Source organism: Phyllobates terribilis, unplaced genomic scaffold, assembly GCF_046119375.1.
Source record: "Phyllobates terribilis strain yellow unplaced genomic scaffold, ASM4611937v1 Scaffold_260__1_contigs__length_2691941, whole genome shotgun sequence".
Lineage (NCBI taxonomy): Eukaryota > Metazoa > Chordata > Amphibia > Anura > Dendrobatidae > Phyllobates > Phyllobates terribilis.
The window spans coordinates 1,550,983-1,574,581 of NW_027363020.1; the positions used below are offsets into that span (position 1 = coordinate 1,550,983).

At 43.3% G+C, this 23,599-nt stretch overlaps 1 protein-coding gene across 1 annotated transcript in view; it reads right to left on the reverse strand.

Moving 5' to 3' along the window:
* LOC141219302 (protein ELYS-like) overlaps positions 1 to 23,599 on the reverse strand; it is a 111,485-nt gene that overhangs the window by 13,558 nt on the left and 74,328 nt on the right. Inside the window, exons 25-30 of the mRNA XM_073666071.1 lie at positions 12,359 to 12,460; positions 11,969 to 12,170; positions 11,576 to 11,776; positions 10,985 to 11,366; positions 4,687 to 4,856; positions 1,656 to 3,102 (exon numbers count right to left, since the gene is read on the reverse strand). Of these exons, the coding sequence (XP_073522172.1) occupies positions 1,656 to 3,102; positions 4,687 to 4,856; positions 10,985 to 11,366; positions 11,576 to 11,776; positions 11,969 to 12,170; positions 12,359 to 12,460 (2,504 nt within the window). The remainder of the gene's footprint in view (positions 1 to 1,655; positions 3,103 to 4,686; positions 4,857 to 10,984; positions 11,367 to 11,575; positions 11,777 to 11,968; positions 12,171 to 12,358; positions 12,461 to 23,599) is intronic.

A 23,599-nucleotide genomic window follows, 5' to 3' on the forward strand; every position in this document is an offset into this window, starting at 1 on the left:
GGGCCCTGTGACGTGCAGGGGAGGGGGGATATGATAATTAAGCAGAGAGGTGGGGATTTGGGGGAATAATAAGCAGATAGGCGGGGATTGCTTGGTGTCCCCCGGACACCAAGCCTGTGGAAAAAAGAATTTATTAAAGTGCTTTTCTCTGCAATCAGACCTCTGCTATGGGCCATACAGGTATTTATAGATTCACTTTTCTATAACCTGTATGCCCATAGTAGAGGTCTGATATCGCCCAGGGGGTGACAGGTTCCCTTTAAGGCCTTATACTTCTCTAGCAACTCTAAAACGCAATACATCTTCTGTGGTCAAGTTGCATCTTGTGTCTCGTTTCGTAACTACAGCCATGGATGAAGAGTAGGAGCCCACCAATATCGCAAATGTTCCTCTAGCAAAGCTTTAAATGATTAAATGAATGCAGCGTGTCTATGAAACAATATATGTGTGGGATTTCTGCACCCATGTGTTGTACTACAGGTAGTTCCCACATGCACAGAACTGCTGTAACAGTTAGGAATTGCTATTAGCTGCAAATACACAGTTTTAAAACCTCAACTGAAGGATACAATTTAACAGGCCATACTTTAGTATATATACAAGTAGACAAGCTTTCCCCTACAAATTAACAGTAAACTTTACATCCAATGCTTTGTAAACCATACATGTTTCAGACACCCAAAAGAAAGAAGTGAAACACTAATGGTTTCACTGCATTTTCAGGTGACCTTTCAGAACAAACTGATGAGGGTACAGTACATTAGGAACACTATTTCTAGCCATTATGACTTGCACAGGCATTTTCAGCAGTTTTTACCTCTGAACTAGAAGATGCAGCAATTTCCCATGTGCTTTTCGGCTTTTATTTCCCTACAGTTTCCCTTGCCTGCCCTTTTATAACAGCAAGTGTAATTTGTTATCTCACCACAGACAGATCAGTATTGAGAATACATCAGTGCTGGGAAACAAAGTGGCTGATAAGTGGAGAAAGAATCATTTTTCTCTAATAAGATATATTACAAAAAGTTTCTGATCTCCATTTTTACTTTTGATTCATGAAACAAATAAGTGGTTTTAAAAATCAATGTATTTTCCAAATGGTCCTTTTGGAACGCAATTTTTCCTCCAAGCAAGAGAAGACTCTTTATATGATGTTTTATTACTTTGCCAGAATTCTTTTAATCTATACCTCATTCTATGTTGTTTTTGCACTTGCTATGTGAACACTGTGGTGCAATTATGTTAAGACGATCTTCCTCATTTCCTTTTTTTCCCCCTCTCTTTTTCTTTACTCTTCCTCCCTACCCCATTTTCTCTTTCCCTTTATTTGGTTGCCTTTCCTTTCCCTTCATCCCTTTCCAGACCCCTTGTTCGCTATACTGTAAAAATTTCCTAATAAAAAGAATTTTAAAGAAAAAATGTATTTGTCTAGAAGCCGGATATCATGGAGAATATCAGATGGCTGAAATACTCCTGCACGTTAGGGACTATGTCACAGGTTCAGCACCTATACATAGTATGAGTCTACTAAACCATGATGTTTCTATGGGGATCAGAGTTTTACCCAGTAGTACCATGATCCACATGTTGCGTCAACATTAAAGTTTCTTAGCATGGAACCATTATTTTAACAGGAAACGGAGGTCTAAACAAACCTTTTGGTTTTCTTCCACGTCTTGGTGTAAGTGATGAGAATGCAAATTCAACAGGAGTGGCATCTGGCATTGTAACAATGTTAGCTTTAGTCCTTGTTGAACGGGTTGTTCTCTTCTGCTCTTCATCGACATCAGCAGAAGCCTCTATATCTGTTTTACCAATAGACTTTTTTGCAGTTTTTCTAGAATTGACTGTGATCACCTCTTGTGCTGTGACAATATTGTCATCTGTATCTTTTTTATCAATCTGATTTTCTGATTTGACTCTAGACCATCTTAAGAGTAGCCTTTTAGGAGAATGAGGAGGGCTGGAGTCAGGTTTGTTGGAAGCCTGTGAGGCACCAAGCTCAAAGTGTTTGACCAACTCATTCACAACTTGTTTGTTCCTTAGTCCCCTTGTACGTGTAGAAACAAGTGGTTCAGTCTCAACATTCTCAATGTTTGATTCACTTTCCCTCTCTTGTAGTACTTTGGACGATCTAGTAATTCTAGTAGGTGTTGTCGGCATTACAGTTTTTACATCCACAATATCTCCTGTATTTATGTGGCTATCCAATGCTGCAGCTTTTCCTCTGCGGGTTCTAGCAGGAGAGGCTGGCATCTTTGTTACAATTTCTTCTGTAACAGTGGTTTCCCTTTCTGTGGACTGAGTTTGATCAGAAGCAGAATTTTTAGTTCTTCTAGAAATTCTTGTGGTAGTAATGGATGGTTGGTCCTCTTGTTGGATTGATAATGTTGTACTTAAGTTTTCAGGATTATCCTTGGTTTTTCTACTGCCTCTTTTAGGGGTTGTAGGAAGTGGAAGGGTATTGTTGGTATTGTCAGATACCTTAGTAGTTCTCCTGATACTTCTGCGAGAGGTTGGAGGCTTTATTAGTATAGTAGATTTGCCTTCAGTTGGAGAAGTCTGAAATTCATCCAGATTAAGCTTCTGCTCATCTACTTTTTCAGGGGGTGTTATCCTTAGAACTGTGTTAGAGTTTGTTTGCTTAACCTTGTTTACAGGTGTCCTAGCGATATCGTGTGCATTTCTGAGTTTCCTTTCAGTTTCATTTTCAGAAACTGAATCACTATTAACTTCTTCCGTAAAATCCTTATCCCTATTTTCTTTAAGAGCATCGAGCACGTTTTCTGCAATGGCTGCATTGATAGGTTCAGGCATAAAAGGCAGTGTTTCAGTAACCTTAGTCCCTTCCTCAGTGCCAAGAGCCAAGGCATTATCACAAGTTTCATCACTGCTAACTGTAGCTGTCAAATTGACCTTTTCATCACTGAGATCACATGGATCCATTGACGGTGCTTTTAAGGTTTTTAAGGCAGATTCATAATTGTTGCAATAATAACGGTCAGCATTATTCTCCCCATTAAGGTCCTCAACGGCTGAACTTATTTGTTGATATGTCACCTCTGGTTCAGGGTCTTTAATATTCACGGTGTAATCCAAATCCTGAGAAAAAAACAACTTATAGTGTTTATAACACATAGTGACAGTTGAGAAGTAAAAGAAAAGACAAGTTAGCAGTCATTTTGCTTTGCTGTCTGCAGGAGAGGAACTTGGTGTCATCCGGTTGTCTAGATCAGGGTTCCCCAACTCCAGTCCTCAAGGCCCACCAACAGGTCATGTTTTCAGGATTTCCTTAGTATTACACAGGTGATAATTGCATCACCTGCATAGGCAATAATTCCATCACCTGTACAATACTAAGGAAATCCTGAAAACATGACCTGTTGGTGGGCCTTGAGGACTGGAGTTGGGGAACCCTGGTCTAGATGACTACTTGCTCTTCCTTATAAGTGGAAATATAATTCAAAGTCAACAAGTATATGAAATTATTCATGCAATACAGAGGCGTAACAGAATATTGGTCTTGGCCACAAAAAAAGTAAAACCATCCCTTTATGTCCCCTGATTGCAAAGCATTTTTTTGTTTGCACCTCTGTTAACATTACTCATTCATTTGTCTGATGAATGTAGTGCAGAGTGTCAAAGAAGCATGAAAAAGACGCTGACAATCATCATAGCAGCGCCAGCAGAGTAATATTTTGACATTTAGACTATTTTGTGTCCTCTTAGGACATCAGAACAAAGCAATTTAGCAGAAGACATAGAAGATTTGGATGCCACCAAGGAGAATCAAAAGCTCCAGGTACAGATAAAATAATCTTACGATAACGATTTCACGGGATGACACTACTGAGGCCAGTTGGACAGTCCCCATACTGACGGGTGAAAACTGTCCTGTTGCCAATTCAATCAAAATTATGTCATTAGATCTGCAAACAAATGGGGCTGCAGCAGAAGAACAGAGGCAAGCAAGAGAAAAAATAATGGTCTGCAATCAGAGTAAAGGAATAAAGGTGTGGTGCTAGGTAACAGAAAATAGCAGCTAATATCAGTAACACAATACAACATAAGAACACTATAATAATGGAAACTCTTGTAGATACACTTATGACAACCAGCACTGCACACCAGAAAGCTAGCATTATATGAATACAAGGTCGTTGTAGGTTAAACCACAGCGGTAAGGTTTGATTTTATTTAAATATTATAGTGTTTAAAGGGAAGCGGTCACCAGTGAATCGGGCTCTATGATTGCAGTCAGGTATGTTCTTCCAGTAACTGCTCTGACATTTCAGAGCCGGCTTCTCCTCCTACTGGTTTAGTTGATTGAAAGGCACACAGATGGGAAAGTTCAATCGACGAGAGCAGCGCAAGGAGAAGTCGGCTGGGGCATGGCGTCGTACTAGTCAGGTCTCTCCTTATGGTCCCTGACTGGCTCTTCAAACTAATTGTTCTCTCAAACACCATTGTGTTTAAAAGAATGACATACCTGGCTGTAATACAAACGGAAAGCTCTAGGTAAAATGGTTTTGTTTAATAAAAAAAGAACAAAAAAACCCTGTTAGAAACAAATTTTACATAAAAAAAAAACAACAACAAAAAAGATAGACAATGCATCGAAGCCTAACTTTTTCTCACACTTCTACAGTAAGCTTAGAAGCAAACTGTGGTAACCATTATCATTACCTGAATCTCCGCAAAGTGAGAAAATAGGGGTGCGATAGAAGGAATTTCCTTAACAATTAGAACATTCTCCTCCATAATTTGCAGCTCAGATTCATGCGCTTTCTTTTCTTGACCAAGATTTTCAGAATGGGTACTCTCAATTTCTTCACTATCATGAATACTAATCACAGCTGAAGAAAAGAAATATATATAATTTTTATTTTTTTTTTTCAAAAAAAGGGCCGCCATTCAAATACATACAAGCTGTTAATACTGAGAAGTGCAGATACCCCTGTCCATTTTACCATTTTCATTTCCAATCTGGTAGAACAGGGTTCCCCAACTCCAGTCCTTAAGGCCCACCAGCAGATCATGTTTTCAGGATTTCCTTACTATTATTTTGACCGATTGTAGTGTCATTATATGCGGTGGTTTCACATGTACAGACAACAAAAATGCGGTATTAGAACACAGCGTTTTGGACGCAACAAAAATATGCTGCATTCAAAGTGCTGCTGAGTGCTGATCGGAGGGACGTAGCGGCTAATGAACCAGCAGTGAGCTGTTATTTAATGGCCAGGGACTAGGCACCTTCCCAGGCTAAAAATACCAGCTCACAGCAGCCGCATAATTTACATGAATAGAAATGCTAATTAAGACTGGGTGAATGTGACTAGCTTTTGAAGTACAAAAACGTTGTAAAAAACGCATGTAAAACACCAAGGTTACTTATCGGTAGCCGGTTTTTCCTGAACCCATGACAGCACACCTTGAGAGGGTTCCGCCCCACCAAGGACAGGAAACTGTCTGAAATAAAAGGGAGGTACCTCTCTCTCGCTTCAGTTGGTTTCCTGTTCTTGATGGGAACCAGTCTGTGGAAGAAAAGAATGCTGTACCTGGATCTGTTCCGGTGTAAAAGAGTGGGCACCGGCCTGTGCACCGGGTTCCAGGCTTCAGAAGCGCCGTCCAAGGCGCAGTGGTCTGCGGGGAACCGGAGCCCTGCTCACCGCCTGCGCACGCTCGGACACGGCCCCAGGGAACCATGGACGGCGCTTCTGGAGCCTGGAACCCGATGCACAGGCCGGTGCCCGCTCTTTCACACTGGAACAGACCCAGGTACAGCATTCTTTTCTTCCACAGACAGGTTCCCTTCAAGGACAGGAGACCAACTGAAGCGATGGAGAGGTACCGCCCTTTTATTTCAGACAGTTTCCTGTCCTTGGTGGGGCGGATCCCTCTCAAGGTGTGCTGTCATGGGTGAGGGGAAAAAACGCATGTAAAATCTGCATGTAAAATCCGCATGCGATTTATCTGCCAAGGAGAGACAAAAACGCTCAGGAAATTTCAGCTTCAAATCCGCATCGTGCGCAAATACCCTTACACAGGTGATGGAATTACTGCCTGTGCAGGTAATGTAATTATCACCTGAGCAATACTAATGAAATCCTGAAAACGTGACCTGTTGGTGGGCCTTGAGCACTTCAGTTTGGGGAAGACTGTTGTAGAACATAAACCCTGAATCGAGTTTGCACTGCATAGATAGTTGTAGATAAAATAGGCCATACGCTTCAGGTTCTAGATGGCTGGAAAAGCCCATTAAGATTAAACTCCATTTTGATGCCTTTTTATGACAGCTGAAGATTGAATGCAGATATCTTAAGAAAAATGCAAGTAAGTTTTGGATTTTTTGAGGGGATGTTGTTGGGTGCTGGCTGTAGTTGAATAGTGTTTCGATGGCAGATCTGCATCGCATAAATTTATGCTGACACTAGGCCACAGATAACAGCAGAGACCGCATCATATTTTATAAATACAAATTGCTGATCAATCTTCTAAAACGACCATCTTTACAGTGCAACCATGACAGACGAGCCATTCAGGATATCCCTAATGGTTTGCTTTAGTGTTCTTTGAGGGTCAGCTCGCATATGATCACATGCATTCAAGAAATGGCAAGTGTAAGGGGAAATGACATGGTCTTATCATGCACAGCCACACTTTGCACATTGTATTGACAGGCTGATTTTACAGAGGACCCAGCATATCTGCTTAGTATCGGCAACAAAATGGACATGCTGTGCATTTCATTACTCAAAGACTGTCCTCAAATCAACACCATTCCTCTGCAAAGTGTGAATAGGGCTTTAACCCCTTTACAACCCAAGGTGGTTTGCACATTAATCACGAGGCCAATTTTTACAATTCTGACCACTGTCACTTTATGAGGTAATTACTCTGGAACGCTTCAACGGATCCCACTGATTCTGAGATTGTTTTTTCGTGACATATTGTACTTCATGATAGTGGTAAAAATTCTTCGATATCACTTGCGTTTATTTGTGAAAAAAATGGAAATTTGGCAAAAATTTTGAAAATTTAGCAGTTTTCAAAATTTGAATTTTTATGCCCTTAAATCAGAGCGATATGTCACACAAAATAGTTAATAAATAACATTTCCCACATGTCTACTTTACATCAGCACAATTTTGGAACCAAAATTTTTTTTATTGGGGAGCTATAAGGGTTAAAAGTTGACCAGCGATTTCTCATTTTTCCAACAAAATCATTTTTTTAGGGACCACATCATATTTAAAGTCACTTTGAGGGGTCTTTATGACAGAAAATACCCAAAAGTGACACCATTCTAAAAACTGCACCCCTCAAGGTGCTCAAAACCACATTCAAGAACTTTATTAACCCTTCAGGTGCTTCACAGGAATTTTTGGAATGTGGTTGAAAAAAAATTAACATTTAACTTTTTTCACAAAAATGTTACTTTAGACCCAATTTTTTTTTTATTTTCGCAGGGGTAACAGGAAAAAATGGACCCCAAAATTTGTTGTGCAGTTTCTCCTGAGTAAGCAGATACCCCATATGTGGGGGAAAACCACTGTTTGGGCGCACGGCAGGGTTCGGAAGGGAAGGAGCGCCATTTGACTTTTTGAATGTAAAATTTGCTTGAATAATTAGTGGATGCCATGTTGCACTTGGAGAGCCCCTGATGTGCCTAAACAGTGGAAACCCCCCACAAGTGACACCATTTTGGAAACTAGACCCCTCAGGGAACTTATCTAGATGTGTGGTGAGCACCTTGAACCCCCAGGTGCTTCACAGAAGTTTATAACATTGAGCCGTAAAAATAAAATTTTCACATTTTTCCCACAAAAATGTTTTTCAGCCCCAATTTTTGCATTTTCATAAGGGTAACAGAAGAAATTGCACTATGCAGTTTGTTGTGCAATTTCTCCTGAGTTAGCAGATACCCCATATGTGGGGGAAAACCACCGTTTGGGCGCGCGGCAGGGTTCGGAAGGGAAGGAGCGCCATTTGACTTTTTGATTGTAAAATTAGCTTGAATAATTAGCGGATGTGCCCCTGATGTGCCTAAATAGTGGAAACCCCCCACAAGTGACACCATTTTGGAAACTAGACCCCTCAGGGAACTTATCTAGATGTGTGGTGAGCACCTTGAATCCCCAAGTCCTTTACAGAAGTTTATAACATGGAGCCATGAAAATAAAAAAATCAAACTTTTTCCACAAAAAGGATGTTTTAGCCCCAATTTTTTTATTTTCACAAGGGTAGGAGGAGAAAATGGACCCCAAAAACTTTTGTGCAATTTCTCCTGAGTACATCAATACCCCATATGTGGGGAAAATACAGTGTTTGGGCGCACGGCAGAGTTCAGAAGGGAAGGAGCACTGTGTGACTTTTTGAACGCAAAATCGGCTGGAATCGAGAGCGGACCCCATGTCGCGTTTGGAGAGCCCCTGATGTGCCTAAATAGTGGAAACCCCCACAAGTGACACCATTTGGGAAACTACACTCCTCAAGGATTTTATCAAGGGGTATAGTGAACATTTTGAACCCAGAGGTACGAGACAGAATTTGATGACATTAGGTCATCATATTGAATAAGTTGTCATTAGTCTTGAGCGCAAGGGCTCGCTGCTTGAGTTTGCATCGGGTACTCGGGTATGCACCATGTATCACGGGTGCTCAAGTGAAATGCTCGAGTCCCTGCCCGCATGTTTCACGGTTATTAGACACCCCCAAAAAAACATGCTGGGATCGCTCGTGCATGGCAGGCAATCCCCACAAGGTTTTTTTGGCCACGAAGTATGTGGGGCGGAGACTCGAGCACCCGCGATACTCAATGCATACCCGAGCACCCAATGCAAACTCAAGTAGCGACCACTTGCGTTCAACACTAGTTGCCATATCGTCATTTTTTTTTTCTTTTGAAAAAAAAAAAAACAACCCTAACATTAGCACAACCCTAACCTCAACCCCAACCCCAGCGTTTATTTTTCACGCCGTTCCTAGTGCGGTATAAGTGATTAGACGACTTTATTCTTTGGGTCGGTGCGACTACAGAGATACCAGAATCATATCGGGTTTTTATGATTGACAGCTGTCACACACTAAAAGACACATTTTGTAAAATCTAGTTTTTGCATCGCCATATTTTGAGAGCTATAATTTTTCCATATTTTGGTCGGCAGTCATGTGACTGCTTGCTTTTTGCGGGATGAGTTGACGTTTTTTATTGGTACCATTTTCAGGCACGTGCCATTTTTTGATCGCTTTCTATTCCAGCTTTTGGGAGGCAGAATAAACAAAAACCAACAATTCAGGAATTGTTTTTTTTTTAATTTTTTTTTATTCTACTCCGGGTGTGGTAAAATTGATAAGGCAGCTTTATTCTTCAGCTCCATACTTACTCCATACTCCATATTTATTCAGCTCCATACATCTAGTGACGCAGCCGTCCAGTGAGCGCAGCCTTGCTTCATACACTTGTATGGAGCGAAGCTGCGCCTCGTGTAGTGACGCAGCTGTCCAGTGGGCGCAGCCTTGCTTCATACACTTGTATGGAGCGAGGCCGCGCCTCGTGTAGTGACGCAGCCGTCCAGTGGGCGCAGCCTTGCTTCATACACTTGTATGGAGCGAGGCCGCGCCTCGTGTAGTGACGCAGCCGTCCAGTGGGCGCAGCCTTGCTTCATACACTTGTATGCAGCGAGGCCGCGCCTCATCTAGTGACGCAGCTGTCCAGTGGACGCAGCCTTGCTTCATACACTTGTATGGAGCGAGGCCGCGCCTCGTGTAGTGACGCAGCCGTCCAGTGGGCGCAGCCTTGCTTCATACACTTGTATGGAGCGAGGCCGCGCCTCATCTCGTGACGCAGCAGTCCAGTGGGCGCAGCCTTGCTTCATACACTTGTATGCAGCGAGGCCGCGCCTCATCTAGTGACGCAGCTGTCCAGTGGACGCAGCCTTGCTTCATACACTTGTATGGAGCGAAGCTGCGCCTCGTGTAGTGACGCAGCCGTCCAGTGGGCGCAGCCTTGTTTCATACACTTATATGGAGTGAGGCTGTGCCTCGTCTAGTGACGCAGCTGTCCAGTGGGCGCAGCCTTGTTTCATACACTTGTATGGAGCGAAGCCGCTCCTCGTCTAGTGACGCAGCTGTCCAGTGGGCGCAGCCTTGCTTCATACACTTGTATGGAGCGAAGCCGCGCCTCGTCTAGTGACGCAGTCTTCCAGTGGGTGCAGCCTTGCTTCATACACTTGTATGGAGCGAAGCCGCTCCTCGTCTAGTGACGCAGCTGTCCAGTGGGTGCAGCCTTGCTTCATACACTTGTATGGAGCGAAGCCGCGCCTCGTCTAGTGACGCAGCTGTCCAGTGGGCGCAGCCTTGCTTCATACACTTGTATGCAGCGAGGCCGCGCCTCATCTAGTGATGCAGCCGCTCTGACCGTGAGTAAGCATAACACCCATTGTAGTCGATGAGCATGCTGACATCAATTTTTTTGTGGACCGATTGCCTGCAAAAAAAAATTGAAGACAAATATACGAATAGAAACATGTCTGCTTCTGATCTAATTTGTACATCAAATTCGTCCCCTAAATGGATCCATACAAAATAAAAGCGAACCCTCGGATCCATGTGCTCTAAATGGATGAGAATTGAAACAAACTGATGTAGTCTGGCTTTTTTTGTGCACAAAAAAAAAAGAGGGGGACTCTAAATTAATTCTTAGTCTTATTTAATGCTCATGCAGAGGTTCTTGAAACTTGGTCTGAGCGCAGACCATAATGCACAAGTTATCTGCGGGTCTCACACCTTGATATGAACAACCTCATAGGCATAAATGTAGCAGAGGAGATATAATTACATTGCTAATTATGGTAAAGATTTCCTCCAAAGCCACATGTCAATCTCTGCCGCCTCTATACAATGGTGTGTGAGTATTTTATGCGCTGCTCTACCTGCAATCAAACATGAGCACACACAGGACATCATGGATGTGACATACCTTTCTCTGGTGTCTCCAGGGCTTCCACAATTGGGTGGTGGACATCTCCAGTTACTAGCACACGGTCCAGCTCAGCATGTGGCTGCTGTTCACTACCTGAAGAATTCACAGTTGTTGAAACCACCTTGTCCTCAGGTGTTGGAGCATCATGATACTCTAGTGTTGTCTGGTTAGACCTTGCAGACACATGGCTTGCGTCTTTGCTAGCCTCCATTTTGCTTGGGCTTCCATCTTGAATTCCAGATGAAGATTCATCCATTTCATCATTGTCTGTATTGGCATCATTTTCGGTAAGCATAGCCACTCTTTCTGCCCACATAGTGTCTCGACCAGACTTCAGAACAGGAGAAATTCTGGGCTCTTCTTGCTCAGTTGACAAAATCTGTTAGTAAAATATTGCTTAGTATTAAAAAAAAATGATGCGACAAAAAAAGAACTAGAGGAAAACTATTTAAGGTGTTAACGAACACAATTTTTTTTTTAACATGACATAAAAAGGTGCTCAATTCATAAATGTTAAAAACAGTGTAATATACTTACGTTAAGCATGCCCACATCAAATCAGACCACTATGCATAATGCGAGACTTACCCCTTTACTAAATTTCTTGCTAATTTGCTCCATAAAAGAGATTTTTAGTTGTCTGGACCGTAAAGGAGGTGCAATTGATCTTCCAGGGGAAACTGAAGGAGAGGCCAAAGGAGTTGTGTGTGTACTGGACCTCAGAACAGATTGGCGAGTGCGTGCAATATAGTCAGAAGCCCTTGTGCTTGCCATCAAGGCTTTTGCCTTCTAGAGAGAAACGCACAAAAAAAACGTTACTACAATAAGATTTGATGAGCAGCATCAACAAATGAACAGACCGTAGAACAAATGTTAGGACTCAAAGCCCGAGTAATTAATGGAGTAGAGCATAAAGCTATTGTGCGATGCATCTCAATCCTTTGCTAAACAAAGTAAAAATGTATGATGCTGAACCCTTACCTTTACCACCAGAGGTGTCTGCAGCAAGCTAAACTCCGATGCTTTGGAAAGGTTTTTTATCGGTGTAGATTTGAGAAGACTTGATTGGACAGGGCTGGAAGTCAGCAGGAAAGATCTGCAAGGTGTTTTGTAACGGACATTTGCAAAATCTGTGCCAAAGGAGGGTTCTGCCAGGACACGGTGGACGGGAGAGTCCAACAGCCTGTAACATACAAACAACTAGGTTTATAAAAGGCATCACAATTACACATGATAAAAAAAATGCTATAACAATTAACAAGGTTGGTCCACACAGGACATAACTGATTACGGACGGGGAGCCCTTCTGTGTGTACAAACTAATCCAAAAGCACAGTAGGCAGCAGCATGGAAAAAAAATGTACCACTAACCTGGAGTCTCTTCTAGTTTTCAATATTGGTTTACCAACAAAAGCATCAGATATTTCCATTTTGGCATCTTGAGAAACTGGACTTGGGCTTTCATCTGTCAAACTGAAGAGCAGAAAAATCACATTCAGCTATTTCCATCTCTAATAGGGTTATGGAATGGAAAAGTAATTAAAGAGTTTTTTCATGAATGGACAACCCACTATTAAATGGTCCCAGAATGGTGCTGCACAAAAGGAAAAAATCTTTTTTTTCTATTTCTATTTTATTATTATTTCCGCTTATTTTTCTACTCCCTTTCTTTTACCTTCTGGTATTTTCTCGGCTTTATTTTACCTTGGCATTCTATCTTTTCATTGCTTCCCCTACACAACTCATTCCACATATCCATATCCACATACACATGCCAGGAAAATATTCTCCATTCTCTCCTGTGGGAGGATCTCACTGCAGGGGGCATCTTCTTAAGTGACCACTTGAGACATAGTGATATGTCACCTCTGGTCACATGATCTCCACCTAATGCTCCATTAAGGCGACACGTGTTGTGCTGGAGCAACGTCACATGTCATTAGAGGTCACACGCCTTAAACATGGCGCGGCCCACATTATCAGCTTTCTAGATAAAGCAGCAGATAACACTTTGCGCTCTACGCACTGAAAGTTATGCCATTCCTCAGCGCTGTTGCCACAGACCTTGTGCTATGTCTTTTCTCTCAGTCCTGCAATCTAGTAAATAATAATAATCTTTACTTATATAGCGCCAACCTATTCTGCAGCGCTTTACAATTCAGAGGTTCACACACAACAGTCATAAGTAACATAGCTAAACATAATACAATAATTAAAGCAAAAATAATAATGACCCTGCTCGTAAGAGCTTACAATCTACAATGAGGTGGGGGGTGACACAAAGTGCAGGGGCCTATTCACAATAATCGTCCAGCCATCTTGAGGGGATGAGCGATAGATAAAGGCTGCTTGAGCTCATCACCAGCCAGAATCTGTAGAGCTTTTGGGTTCGGTGGAGACTTATGTTTGGAGAAATAATGAATGGGCTATAAAAATATAAAAACACTTCGATAAGGGAACGAGATAGGCCACCCTAAACAGGTGTGTTTTTAGGAAGCACCTAAAACCGTGTAAGTTGTGGCTCGTCCTAATTTCTTGGGGTAGAGCATTCCAAAGAATAGGTGCAGCTTGGGAGAAGTCTTGGAGCCGGGAGTGGGACGTATGGATTAGTGCGGATGTTAGTCGATGGTCGCTTGCGGAGCGTAGAGAACGAGTAAGCTGATAAACAGAAATGAGGGAGGAGATGTAGGGGGGTGCTGCACTGTGTAGAGCTTTGCGGGTGAGAATAAGCAATTTAAATTGGATCCTATAATGTATAGGCAGCCAGTGCAATGACTGGCATAGAGCGGAAGAATCTGAGTAACGATTAGCCAGATAGATGACCCTGGCTGCAGCATTAAGGATGGACTGGAGAGGGGAAAGTTGAGTGAGGGGGGGGCCAATTAATAGAGAATTACAGAAGTCAAGGCGGGAGTGGATCAGGGCAAAAGTGAGGGTTTTTGTGGTTTCCAAGGAGAGAAAGGGGCGGATTCTAAAGATGTTCTTCAGGTGCAAGCGACAAGACCGGGCAAGAAATTGTATATGGAAGGTGAAGGAAAGATTGGTGTCAAACACAACGCCCAGACAGCGCGTCTGCTGGCTCAGCGTCATTGTGGTGCCACACACGGAGAGGGATATGTCAGATTTAGGGAGGTGAGTAAAAAGTGGGAGCAGAAGTTGTTCAGTTTTAGAAAGGTTGAGTTTCAGATAAAGAGCGAACATGATGTTGGAAACTGTGGACAGACAGGATGAGGTGTATAGTTGTGTGTCATCAGGATAAAGATGTTACTGAAAGCCAAATTTGCTGAAGGTCTTTCCAATTGGGGCAGTGTAGAGAGAGAAGAGAAGTGGGCCAAGGACTGAACCCTGAGGAACCCAAAAAGCAAGAGGAAGGGGGGGAAGAAGTGGAGCCAGCGAATGATACACAAAGAGCGGTCAGATAGATAAGAGGAGAACCAGGAGAAAGCAGTGTTTTTTTAAGCCAATTCAGTGGAGCATAGAGAGGAGGTGGTGGTCAACGGTGTCGAAAGCTGCAGAAAAGTCAAGAAGAATGAGCAGAGAGTAGTCACCGTTACGTTTTGCTGTCAGAAGGTTCATTGGTTACTTTGAGGAGTGCAGTTTCTGTAGAATGTAGAGGGCAGAAGCCGGTCTGTGATGGGTCTAGAAGAGAGTGAATGGAGAGGTAAAGGGTAAGGCGGGAGTAGACCAGGCGCTCCAAGAGTTTAGAGATAAAGGGGAGATTGGAGACTGGTCTGTAGTAGTTTGTGCAGGAAGGGTCAAGAGAGGGCTCTTTTAATAATGGAGTAATGATGACATGTTTGAAGGAGAAGGGGAAGTTACCAGATGAGAGGGAGAGGTTGAAGATTTTAGTTAGGCGAGTAGTGATGACTGAAGAGAGAGACTGGAGTAGGCGAGAGAGAATAGGGTGCATGGACTGGCATGAGAAGAAGAGAGGAGCCTGGAGACTACTTCTTCTGTGACTGGGTCAAATGTGGAGAGTGATCCAGAGGAGATGTGGGGAGGGATGGGAGTCACGGAACATGGTGGCTGGGAGCGGATTTCCTGATAAATGTTCTCTGCGAAGTAGGAGGCCAGGTCGTCAGCACAAATGTCTGTGATAGGGGCCAGCACTTTAGGACTGAGGAGGGAGTGATAGGTGTCGAAGATTTTTTTTGGGTTGTTGGATAGTGAAGAGATCAGGGTGGTGAAGTATGTCTGTTTGGCAACATGAAGAGTTATAGGTTTTTAACAAATTCATAGTGGATAAAGTTTTCTAGTGTGCGAGTTTTCCTCCATAGGCGTTCAGCATTCCTAGAGCATCGCTGGAGAAATCGGGTTTGCGGTGTCAGCCAGGGCTGTTTTACTTTGTGTTTAGAGGTTCTGAGGGTGAGGGGCGCTTGTTGGTCCAGGGTGCTTCTGAGAGTGTCATTGTAGTGATTTACAGCCAGATAAGGACAGGAAAAAGAGGAGATTGGGGACAGTGATGAGTGAAGGGAGTCTATGAGGGTTAATGGCTTGTAAATTTCTGAATGTGTGATAGGTAGGAGTGTGCTGGGGTGGGCAAGGATTTGTGAGCGTGAAGGAGAGACTGTTATGATCAGAGAGGGGAAGAGGGGAGTTATCTAGGTAGGGGATTGAACAAAGCCGTACAAAGACCAGATCAAGGGAGTTTCCGTTGTTTTGTTTCTCAGAGGATGATATTCAGATGCGATTCCAACTTATTCTTTGATTCATGTGTTTCTGGCAATTCTGGTTGTTCTATATATGCTCTGTTTCTGGATGATGTGACTGGCATAGCTCATAGCAAGCTACAAAAACATTAATCTACAGTGGGTACGGAAAGTATTCAGACCCCTTTACATTTTTCACTCTGTTTCATTGCAGCCATTTGGTAAATTCTAAAAAGTAAAAAAAATTTTCTCTCATTAACCCCTTAAGCCCCGCGGGTGGTTTGCACGTTAATGACCGGGCCAATTTTTACAATTCTGACCACTGTCACTTTATGAGGTAATTACTCTGGAACGCTTCAACGGATCCCCCTGATTCTGAGATTGTTTTTTTGTGACATATTGTACTTCATGATTGTGGAAAAATTTCTTCGACATCACTTGCGTTTATTTGTGAAAAAAACAGAAATTTGGCGAAAATTTTGAAAATTTTGCAATTTTCAAAATTTGAATTTTTAAGCCCTGAAATCAGAGCGATATGTCACACAAAAGAGTTAATAAATAACATTTCCCACATGTCTACTTTACATCAGCACAATTTTGGAACCAAAATTTTTTTTTGTTAGGGGGCTATAAGGGTTAAAAGTTGACCAGCGATTTCTCATTTTTCCAACAAAATTTACAAAACCATTTTTTTAGGGACCACATCACATTTGAAGTCACTTGGAGAGGTCTTTATGACAGAAAATACCCAAAAGTGACACCATTCTAAAAACTGCACCCCTCAAGGTGCTCAAAACCACATTCAAGAACTTTATTAACCCTTCAGGTGCTTCACAGGAATTTTTTGAATGTGGAAGAAAAAAATGAACATTTAACTTTTTTCACAAAAATGTTACTTTAGACCCAATTTTTTTTATTTTCACAGGGGTAACAAGAAAAAATGGACCCCAAAATTTGTTGTGCAATTTCCCCTGGGCACGCAGATACCCAATATTTGGGGAAAAAACACTGTTTGGGCGCACGGCAGGGCTCGGAAGGGAAGGAGCGCCATTTGACTTTTTGATTGTAAAATTTGCTTGAATAATTAGCGGACGCCATATTGTGTTTGGAGAGCCCCTGTGTGCCCAAACTTTGGAGCTCCCCCACAAGTGTCCCCATTTTGGAAACTATACCCCTCAAGGATTTTATTAAGGTGTATAGTGAACATTTTGAACCCAGAGGTACGGCACAGAATTTGTTTACATTAGGTCATCATATCGAATAAGTTATCATTATTCTTGAGCGCAAGTGCTCGCTACTTGAGTTTGCATCGGGTACTCAGGTATGCACCATGTACAGCGTGTGCTCGAGTGACATGCTCGAGTCCCTGCTCCGCATGTTTCACGGTTATTAGACACCCAAAAAAAACATGCGGGGATCGCTCGTGCATGGCAGGCAATCCCCGTAAAGTTTTTTGGCAGCGAAGCATATGGGGCAGAGACTCGAGCATGTCACTCAAATACCCACGATACTCAATGCATACCAGAGCACCCGATGCAAACTCAAGTAGCGAGCACTTGCTCTCCACACTAGTCGCCATATCGTCATCTTTTTTTCTTACTTTTGAAAAAAATCCCAGCCCCAGCACAACCCTAGCCCCAGCACAACCCTAGCCCCAGCACAACCCTAGCCCCAGCACAACCCTAGCCCCAGCACAACCCTAGCCCCAGCACAACCCTAGCCCAATCCTAACCCAAGAGTTTATTTTTGACGCCGTTCCTTGTGCGGTATAAGTGATTAGACGACTTTATTCTTCGGGTCGGTGTGATTACAGCAATGCCAGAATCATATGGGGTTTTTATGACTGACAGCTGTCACACACTAAAAGACGCATTTTTTGTAAAATCTAGTTTTTGCATCGCCATATTTTGAGAGCTATAATTTTTCCAGATTTTGGCAGACAGTCATGTGACGGCTCGTTTTTTGCGGGATGACTTGACGTTGTTACTGGTGCCATTTTCAGGCACGTGACATTTTTTGATCGCTTTCTATTCCGATTTTTGGGAGGCAGAATAAACAAAAACCAACAATTCAGGAATTGTTTTTTTTTTTTTTTTATTCTGTTCCGCGTGTGGTAAAATTGATGAGGTAGCTTTATTCTTCGGGTCAGTACGTTTACAGCGGTACCACATTTGTATCATTTTTCTATGTTTTGGCGCTTATACACAATAAAAGCTATTTTAGAGAAAAAAATATTTTTTAGCATAGCTTTATTCTGAGAGCTATAACTTTTTTATTTTTTGGCTGATGGAGCTGTATGGCGGCTTGTTTTTTGCGGGACGAGATGACGTTTTCAGCGGTATCATTTTTATTTATATGCGTCTTTTTGATCGCGTGTTATTCCACTTTTTGTTTGGCGGTATGGTGATAAAGCATTGTTTTTTGCTTCGTTTTTTTTTTTTACCGTGTTCACTGAAGGGGTTAACTAGTGGGACAGTTTTATAGGTCAGGTTGTTCCGGACGTGGCGATACCAAATATGTGTACTTTTATTTATTTTTTTTTTTTTTATTTTTCATAATAATATTTATTGATGGGTACATTATATTTTTATTTTTGGTGTATTATTTTTTTTATAATATTTTTGCACATTTTTTTTTTTTTTTTTTTTTCCACTTTCACACAGTTTATACACTTTATTACTTTGTCCCACTCTGGGACTTTCACTTTTTTTTTTCTGATCGCCTGCATGGCACAGGAATGAAGCACCATCCCTATGCCATGAAGGCTGTCAGAAGTGCACAGTGTGAAGATTGCTTGGAGATGCACTGCGCATGCCCAAGCAATCTTCCTGCTCTCTGGTAACCCGGATGTTGTCATGACGACATTGGGTCGTCATGGCAACACCCGGGAAGCCTTTGCAGACTGCGCTGGAAGCCGGAAGAGGAGGTGAGTATCGCCGATCACCTCCCCTTGCCCCCGCAATGCCGCGATCGACTTCGATCGCAGCATCGCGGGGGTTAATGTGCTGGGAGCGGTGCAGGACCGCTCCCTGCACATAGTATCGGGTGTCAGCTGTGACAATCAGCTGACACCCGGCGGCGATCGCGCCCGCACAACCTGTGTGCGCGCGCGATCGCCATGACGTACTAATACGGGTCTGGCTCTTAAGTCCCAGGGCACAGACGCGTATTAGTACGTCAGATGTTATTAAGGGGTTAAAAGTACTCTCTGCACCCCATCTTCCTTGCAGATCCTCTCCAGTTCCGTCAGCTTGGATGGTGAACGTTGGTGGACAACCATTTTCAGGTCTCCCCAGAGATGCTCAATTGGGTTTAGGTCAGGGCTCTGGCTGGGCCAGTCAAGAATGGTCACAGAGTTGTTCTGAAGCCACTCCTTTGTTATTTTAGCTGTGTTCTTACGGTCATTGTCTTGTTGGAAGGTGAACCTTCGGCCAAGTCTGAGGTCCAGAGCACTATGGAAGAGGTTTTCATCCAGGATCTCTCTGTACTTGGCCGCATTCATGTTTCCTTTAATTGCAACCAGTCGTCCTGTCCCTGCAGCTGAAAAACACCCCCAAAGCATGATGCTGCCACCACCATGTTTCACTGTTGGGATTGTATTGGGCAGGTGATGAGCAATGTCTGGTTTTCTCCACACGTACCGCTTAGAATTATCACCAAAAAGTGCTATCTTCATCTCATCAGACCAGAGAATCTTATTTCTCATAGCCTGGGAGTCTTTCATGGGTTTTCGAGCAAACTCTATGCAGGCTTTCCTATGTCTTGCACTGAGGAGAGGCTTCCGTCGGGCCACTCTGCCATAAAGGTCCGACTGGTGGAGGGCTGCAGTGATAGTTGACTTTGTGGAACTTTCTCCCATCTTCCTACTGCATCTCTGGAGCTCAGCCACAGTGATCTTGGGGTTATTCTTTACCTCTCTCACCATGGCTCTTCTCCCATGATTGCTCAGTATGGCTGGACGGCCAGGTCTAGGAAGACTTCTGGTGGTCCCAAACTTCTTCCACTTAAGGATTATGGAAACCACTGTACTCTAAGGAACCTTGAGTAATGCAGAAATTCTTTTGTAACCTTGGCCAGATCTGTGACTTGCCACAATTCTGTTTTTGAGCTCCTTGGGTAGTTCCTTTGAGCTCATGATTCTCATTTGGTCTGACATGCACTGTGAGCTGTGAGGTCTTATATAGACAGGCGTGTGCCTTTCCAAATCAAGTCCTATCAGTTTAATTAAACACAGCTGGACTCCAATTAAGGAGTAGAACCATCTCAAGGAGGATCACAAGGAAATGGACAGCATGCGACTTAAATGAGCAAAGGGTCTGAATACTTATCACCATGTGATATTTCAATTTTTCTTTAATAAATTTGCAAAAAATTCTACATTTCTATTTTTTTCAGTCAAGATGTTGTGCAGAGTACTTTAATGAGAAAAAAAATTTACTTTTTAGAATTTACCAAATGGCTGCAATGAAACAAAGTGAAAAATTTAAAGGGGTCTGAATACTTTCCGTACCCACTGTACATGATACACTATAATTTATGGGATTTATACCCTACCATGCTATTAAAATACTCTGCCTCCCTATTTAATAGTCTACTGAGCTACCACTGGGCGATAGTATGTAATAGTAATGTACTTTTTAATTATTATTCTACCGCATCCCAAAGCCAATTGGGAATTATGTTCTTACATTCCTTTGTATCTCATGCATACCAGGTTTATACTTATACTTGTTATGCCTAAATTGTTAAATTTTTGATTATTTTGTTTTCTTTTGTATCTTTCAGTATTGATAAATGTCTAATTTTAGACTGAAGTGTCAATTTTATTTTTTTTTACAGTGGATAGCTTTTCTAAATAAAAAGTATTGTTCCATCAGCATTTACCCTGGAGTGCCAAGTTCTTTGTAACACTGTTCACTAAATGTACTTCGCTTTTCTTTTTCCCCCACACTTACTCTACCACCATGCTTGTATATACCCTTACAGTTTTTGTTCCACTAATCCTCACTCCTTTGCTATCCCCAAACCCCAGCATCCTCTATCCAAATAATAATCTCTCAATCCCTCTTACCTCCCACCTGACCTCATCTGCAGACCTGCTCCTCAACCTCAGATCTCGCCTACTAAAACATAAAACAAGCCGGCCTCTTTCCTTTCACCTGCTTTCTTGCACTCTGCTTGTCCTCACTGCTGGCGACATATCTCCCAATCCTGGACCCCCACACAGCTGCTACCTCCCTCTTATGCCCCCTCATATCGCTGCCTACCTAATATGAACTTCCGCAATCTCTCCTACATTAAACATGTCTCGACGTCCACCCCCCTGCTCCCCCTCTCTGGAGCACTCTGGAATGCCTGCTCTGTCTACAATAAGCTCCATGTGATTCATGACCTCTTTAACTCTCGCAATCTATCCTTCCTGGGCTGACACCCTCCGACACTGCCTCCCCTGCTGCGCTGTGCTACAGCAGCCTCCACTTCACCCATACTCCTCACCCTGGTAACAGGCATGGTTGAGGAGTGGGTCTTCTTTCTACCAACTGGACCTTCAACCCAATATCACCTCTACAGTCCCTAAACCTCCCTTCTTTTAAAGTCCACACTGTCCGCATCTACTCTCTTTCCAACCTCCAAGTGGCCGTCATATACCGACCTCCCGGCCCTGCCACTGCCTTTATTGAACAATTCTCCACCTGGCTTCTTCACTTTTTCTCTGCTGACATTCCCACCATCATCATGGGTAACTTCAACATCCCCACCGACACCCGCCAGTCAGCAGTCTCCAAACTCCTGTCGCTTACTTCATCTTTTGGACTTGGTCCTCCTGAGCCACCCACACAGACGGACACACACTAGACCTCATCTTCACTCGACTCTGCTCCCTATCTAACCTCACAACCTCCCCTCTCCCCTTATCTGGCCACCATCTACTCACGTTCTCATCCCTGTCCTCTTCACCTGTCAGCCATGTCCAGCAACCATAACACCCCCGCAAAAACCTCGCACATCTAGACACACACACTCTGACTCTATTCTACCACTAGCATCCATATCTTCACTCCACGACACAGTCAGCGCCACTGCTTTCTACAATGCCACTCTCACATCAGCTATTGTCGCGGTCGCCCTACTCGTGCATGGCAGAGTGCGACAAATCAAAAGAAAACCCTGACACAATAACCTCACTAAAAAGATTCGGCAAGTGTCCAGGGTTGCGGAGCGGTGTTGGAGGAAAACACATTCGAAAGAGGACTTCACTGCATTCAAACACGCAACACTCGCACTCAAATCAGCCCTCACCTCTGCTAAACAGGCCCACTTTACATCCCTTGTATCTTCCTTATTCTACAAACCCAAACAGTTATTCAACACTTAACTCCCCTCCTCCGTCCAGCACTGTCCCCTCCGACCTCCCTAATCGCTGCTGAGGACTTTGCCACACACTGCAAAAATAAGATTGACCAAACAAGGCAAGTCTTTATTGTTCGACCACCACAAACTCCTTTGCATACCAGACTAATGCCCTTATGCCATAACCACCCTCTCGATCATCAATGAAGGTGAACTTCCTCATCTCCTCTCCAAATCACACCTCACTACTTGTGCACTTTACCCCATCGCATTCCACCTCCTCCCCAACCTCACCACCACACTTATTCCATCCCTAACCCATCTCTTCAACCTATCACTAACATCTGCTACCTTCCCCTCTGCTTTCAAACATGCCACAATCACGTCTATCCTCAAATAAACATTGCTCGACCCAACTGCTAAGTCCAGCTATCGCTCCATATTGCTGCTCCCATTCGCCTCCAAACTCCTTGAACAGCAGTTCACGCTGAACTTTCCTCTCATCTAACTCTCTTCGACGACCTACAATCTGGCTTCTGTCCTCACCTTTCTACTGAAACGGCCCTGACCAAAATCACTAACTTACTTATAGCCAAAGCTAACAGACAATTATCAATACTCCTCCTTGATTTGTCATCTGCCTTCGACACAGTTGACCACTGCCATCTACTACAAATCCTCTCTTCCTTTGGCATCAAAGACCTTGCCCTCACCTCATACCTTTCCAACCACACATTTAGAATCTCCCACTCTACCTCCTCATCCGGCCCTCACTCTGTTGAAGTCCCTCAAGGCTCTGTCCTAGGACCCCTACTCTTCTCCATCTATACCCTTGGCTGGAGACCACTCAAATTCCCATGGCTTCCAGTAGCATCTGCATGCTGACGACACTCAGATCCACCTCTGCTGTCCAGAATCCCTGAGTATCTATTTGCCATATCCTCCTCCTCTCGCTTCAAGCTTAATGTGGATAAATCTGAACTCATTATCTTTCCTCCATCTCACATATCTTCCCCACCTGATCTATCTGTAGTAATAAACTACATCAAGCTTCCCCCCGTACCGGAAATCCGCTGCCTGAGAGTAACCCTTGAATCTGCCCTATCCTTCAAACAGCACATCCAAGCTCTCGCCACCTCCTGTCGCCTCCAGCTTAAAAATATTTCCAGAATCCGTCCTTTCCTAAACCCTCAATCTACTACATGCTTGTGCATACCCCATCATCGCCCGTCTCAACTACTGCAACATCCTCCTCTGTGGCCTACCTGCTAACACTCTTGTACCTCTCCAGTCCATCCTTAACTCTGCTGCCTGACTAGTTTATCTCTCTCCTCGCTACTCTTCTGCTTCCCCTCTTTGCAAGTCCCTTTACTGGCTCCCAATTCCCCAGCATATCCAGTTCAAACTTCTACTAACACTGACCTACAAAGGCATCCATAACCTTTCTCCTCCGTACATCTCCAAACTAATATCCCGATATCTTCCCTCACGTAAACTCCAGTCCTCCCAAGACCACCTTCTCTCCTCCACACTCATTAGTTTTTCACCCAATCGCCTAAAAGACTTGTCCCCAATATTCCCCATCCTCTGGAAATCTGGCCCCAACACGTTT